The sequence below is a fragment of the Cephus cinctus genome, unplaced genomic scaffold (genome assembly GCF_000341935.2).
Source record: "Cephus cinctus unplaced genomic scaffold, Ccin1 Ccin1_contig_4020659, whole genome shotgun sequence".
Lineage (NCBI taxonomy): Eukaryota > Metazoa > Arthropoda > Insecta > Hymenoptera > Cephidae > Cephus > Cephus cinctus.
In genome coordinates, this window is record NW_014332706.1 from 1 (window position 1) to 2,110 (window position 2,110).

General features: G+C 42.7%; 1 protein-coding gene across 1 annotated transcript; it reads left to right on the top strand.

The window, feature by feature from the left end:
- Window positions 1–18: 18 nt before the first annotated feature.
- On the top strand, window positions 19–2,110 carry LOC107270196 (histone H1; the record flags this gene model as incomplete). The annotated part of the gene is given in 1 exon segment (XM_015745379.1): window positions 19–2,110. A coding segment is annotated over 1 exon segment (657 nt), but the record flags the coding sequence as incomplete, so codon positions are not given.

Genomic DNA, 2,110 nt, shown 5'->3' on the forward strand with positions numbered 1-2,110 from the left:
ATAGTACCTGGCCAAAATATAATTGGACATTCGAATGTCGTACGGAAATGATACGGTAAAATATTTTATTCATTGATCTCCAACCGAACAATGATAGATCACATGAGCGTATATTTTTCTCTATCTAGACTCTCAATGAATATTTCAGTAGGTCTTGCAGCGAATTCGCGGTCAACGCGTCCGAGCAAGTTGTGAATCTGTGAAAAAGAATAGCACTACGCCGCGAAGATATAGGGTAAATGAAAGATCTAATTATGATTCGGCATCCGTCTTACAGTTTTGAGAGTTTATTTGATATCTCGTGCAAAATTTACAAACATGTCTATACTGTCGTTCAGCCATACGCATTTACACATACCTCTGTATAAGATATTCGAAATGTATGTGTGTGATGCATTAATATTTGCATTCACGTTACGTTTGCAGTATTATAATTAGTTGTCTATCTTATCCATCGTTCGATAAAGATATTTGTGAGTCTTCAAATCCATCGAACGAGTCTGTCAATTTTAGAAAATAGTGAATACTTTATTTACTACACGTGGACGTGACTGTCTGAATCGCGGGTAAACTTTTTAAACTGAACGTAACGAAACAGTGGGAACTGTGGCGCAAAAATTGACGAAAGTCGTATCAATGGAATAACTAAATTAGCAATAACGGCGTGAAAAAAGAATGAATAAGTATTCGGGAACAGCAAGAGACGTGTACTTGCGACAGAATAGCCGCCGATTGAAGAAGCGATCATTCGTCGCCGACAACTTTTTGTTCTCGGCATATTCGCTCTCTCACCGCCATGTAACGTGAACGAGAATAAGTATTTTTTTGAATATTTTTCTTCTCGAAGAGGAAGAAAAAAAAATGTCTAAACATTATTAATTTTGCATCTTCAACAAGCATCGAATACAGCGAGTAGCACGTCGGCCGACATGTCAGATGCAAACTTAGTCGCTGCTTTTGGAGGTTGACAAATTTTATGCGGTTAGTCTATCGCGATAATTCCAATTGCTACGGATTAATCAAACATCATTCTTTATCTTGACAAAGCGCTACGCGAGCTTGCATTATGCGTGCGGGAATTATGGATAGAAAATATGAAGAATTTGGAATCTGGCTAGACATAGCCTGGCAGAGTCGTATATATTTCAAGCCATTCCTTGCATTAAACTCAATTCTTGCGTTGGCACCGGAAAGATTGAAGATTAAACTATGCGCTGAATGTAGTTTTTTCAACTCTACGTGAAATTAAAAGCCAGAAATATTCCTAAAATTGGTGAGCGTCGTACCGCGATCGAGAATTTACAGAGTCGCTGCCGCGTGAAAGGACGGAGGGTCTCTCTCCATGGTCCGCGCTCCGGCATAACTACGATTTCGGGCAAAGTGGTGCTATTACTGTTTACGAATCTCGTAAGTGAAATTCAGCTAGCACGAAGAAAACGACAGACTTGTGAAAATGGGTGAGCAAATCGAATCTGCTGCGAACGCTGCTGTTGCTTCGGCAACCAGCAAATCTGCCAGTCAGGCCAGTTCCGGAAAAGACAAGCAGGCAGCTTCGAAATCGAAAAGAACTACTGCGAAGCCGACGCATCCACGAACTGCGGAAATGGTCATCGCAGCCATAACCAACCTAAAAGAACGTGGTGGCTCGTCGGTTCAGGCGATTAAGAAATACATTGCGACGACGTACAAGCTCGACACGGAGAAGCACGCGCTATTCATCAAGAAATACTTGAAAGCTGCTGTTGGCTCCGGTGCTCTCATTCAAACCAAAGGAAAGGGCGCGTCCGGTTCTTTCAAGCTCCCGTCGGCCAAGTTGGAGAATAAGAAAACTGAAACCAAACGGCCTCCTAAGAAGGCTCCAGCTACGAAAAAGACGGCGGTTGCAAAGAAGCCTGCTGCAGCGCGAAAGCCTGCCTCCCCGAAAAAAGCAGAGGCGGTGAAAAAAGCAGCTCCAGCCTCGAAGAAGGCAGTTGCCGAAAAGAAAGCTGTCCCTAAGAAAGCAGTAGCCGTCAGCAACGTTCCCAAGAAAGAAAAAGTAACGAAACCGAAGGACGTCAAATCTGTAAAAGCAAAGTCTTCGCCAAAAGCGAAAAAATCTGACAAAGCACCA